This window comes from Penaeus chinensis, chromosome 7 (genome assembly GCF_019202785.1).
Source record: "Penaeus chinensis breed Huanghai No. 1 chromosome 7, ASM1920278v2, whole genome shotgun sequence".
NCBI classification, from domain to species: Eukaryota; Metazoa; Arthropoda; class Malacostraca; order Decapoda; family Penaeidae; genus Penaeus; species Penaeus chinensis.
Window position 1 is genome coordinate 38,476,395 of NC_061825.1, and position 2,500 is coordinate 38,478,894.

General features: G+C 42.9%; 1 protein-coding gene across 1 annotated transcript in view; it reads right to left on the reverse strand.

The window, feature by feature from the left end:
• LOC125027639 (transforming growth factor-beta-induced protein ig-h3-like) overlaps nt 1-2,500 on the reverse strand; it is a 17,643-nt gene that overhangs the window by 1,592 nt on the left and 13,551 nt on the right. The window contains exons 9-12 of the mRNA XM_047616811.1: nt 2,246-2,466; nt 1,626-1,821; nt 984-1,204; nt 199-388 (exon numbers count right to left, since the gene is read on the reverse strand). Coding sequence (XP_047472767.1) covers nt 199-388; nt 984-1,204; nt 1,626-1,821; nt 2,246-2,466 — 828 coding nt within the window. The remainder of the gene's footprint in view (nt 1-198; nt 389-983; nt 1,205-1,625; nt 1,822-2,245; nt 2,467-2,500) is intronic.

A 2,500-nucleotide genomic window follows, 5' to 3' on the forward strand; every position in this document is an offset into this window, starting at 1 on the left:
AATTTGGTATGCTGTGTATGAATGAATGTGGATTTTACATTTTGGGCTTATAACTTTATCTTAATTGCTAGGATAATTCGCTAAATAAAATTATTCCTGGGTATCCGTCACAGAATCCAAAATCACAAAAAAAAAAAAAAATCACAAAAAGATACAAAAAGATTCAAGGCCGCCCACAACCGCAGTCCACCAACCCACCTGAACTCAGCGTGTCCACCAACCCAGCAGCTTTAACGGCAGCCACGAGAGTCGAGAATTTCGGATCCGCGGCCAGAATTTCGACGACATTGCCCTGTGGAGCCATTATAACACTATCTACCACGTGGATGACACCGTTCTTGGCAATGATGTCTGTTCTTGATACGTCCACGCCGTTCACTGTAATAGACTGTTGTAGGAAGCGAAGAGAATGATTTATTAGTCGAGGAATTAATGGCATATTCGATAGTGGACGAACATATAAGCTAAATGTCGATTCTTTTTTTTGATCATTCAGGAGTTATGCTAGTGATGTTTTTTTTTCATCTTTCAAGAGTTATACCAGTGATATTTTTTACCTCTTATAAGTTATGCCAGTATTAATTTAAAAAAGAGTTAAACCAGCAATATTTTAACCTCTAAATGTTATACCAGCAATATTTCAACCTCTAAATGTTATAACATTAATATTTTTCAGCCCTACACGAGTCATACCAATAATATTCTATACATACAAGACTTATACCATTAATATTTCCAACCTCTCGAGAACTGAACCAATAACATTCTCAACTTTCCTAAGTATCTACAGAATCTTTCACATTACCGATTGTAAAGAGAGAGAGAGAGAGGTGTGAGGTAATGCTTTAAGAGAGAGAGAGAGAGAGAGAGAGAGAGAGAGAGAGAGAGAGAGAGAGAGAGAGAGAGAGAGAGAGAGGGGGAGAGGGAGAGGGAGAAGAGAGAGAGAGAGAGAGATACAGATATATATTGAGATAAATACTTACACCCATTCCATTACTGAAGGCAGTGTTGACCCTTACAGGCTTCCCCTCGACTGTGTTAACCATGAGATCATCCCCCAACTGAGGAGAATAGACGGAGCTTGGGACTACGTGGTATAATAAGACACTCTTAAGCATTTCTGTGTTAGCCAAGAGGTTGTCTAATGTAGCTTTGTCGACAGCTTGGAACGCCTTGTTAGTCGGGGCGAAAATGGTGAAGGGACCTGTAAGAGAGAGTGAAGGATCTGAGTTTTTAGTTTTGGGGGATAATGTGGGTGGTGAAGTGTCTGTTTGTCTCTGGATTGTGTGGATATCTTGACTGTGGTTATATAGGGGGTAAGGCAAACAGTGGTGTGGTCTTTGGTATTGAGAAGATGGGAATGATTAGTAATCTATATCATCCCGGGATTAATTGGTATCTTAATCACTGACCTCCACTAAAAAACCCTTTGACTGACCTCATTTGAAAACCCTCTGACTGACCTCCACTGAAAACCCTTTGACTGACCTCATTTGAAAACCCTCTGACTGACCTCCACTGAAAACCCTCCGACTGATCTGTTAAAAAACACATCGATCTCCATTAGAACCACACCAACCTCCATTTTAAACGCTTTAACCTCCATAGAAAGCACTCTGACTGACCTCCATTGGAAACCGTATCGGCCAGTCCCGCGGCGACGACGAGATCGACAAGCTGGGTGAATCCCTGAGCGGAGAGGACCTCGGCAAGGTTCCCCATCTCCTCAGGCGGCAGAAGGACCTGGTCAATGACGTGAACTACGCCGTTGTTCGCAGGGACGTCGGCTCGTGTCACAGGTGCTCCATTCACGGTCACCATCTGTAGGGATAGATGAAATTCGTGAAGGATTCGTGTTGGATAGTTTGTACAGAGGAGAGAACGGGTAGAAAAAAAAGACTATTTGTGTATTTGTCTGACCTTCCTTGTGTTGTTTTATCTTCCCTACATTGTTTTATTTATGTGATGAGGGACACATAAAAAGACAGAGAGACAGATAGATATATAGATAGATAGAGAGAGAGAGAGAGAGATAGAGAGAGACAGAGAGAGAGAGAGAGAGAGAGAGAGAGAGAGAGAGAGAGAGAGAGAGAGAGAGAGAGAGAGAGAGAGAGAGAGAGAGAGAGGGAGATGAAGAGAGAGACATACAGACACAGACAGACATACAGATATATAGATAGATAGATAGATATACACACAGAGAAAAAGATAATTAGATATAAAGAGAGGTAATGCTTTAACTTACCAGGTTGTTGCTGGTTCCTTCTACGCTGACCTTGAGAGGTGCTCCCTGAACAGACGGGACCATGGCGTTCTTGCTGAGGTCAGAGGAGAGGACGCTGCCAGTGACGACGTGATACAGGAGGACCTTCTTCAACCTTTCGGGGTCAGACACCAGAGAGGTCACCAGGTCAGCGTCTAGGGCTTGGAAAGCTTCATTCGTCGGGGCAAATATGGTGAAAGGACCTGTGGAGGAGGTAGATGATTTAGAGATACTGGA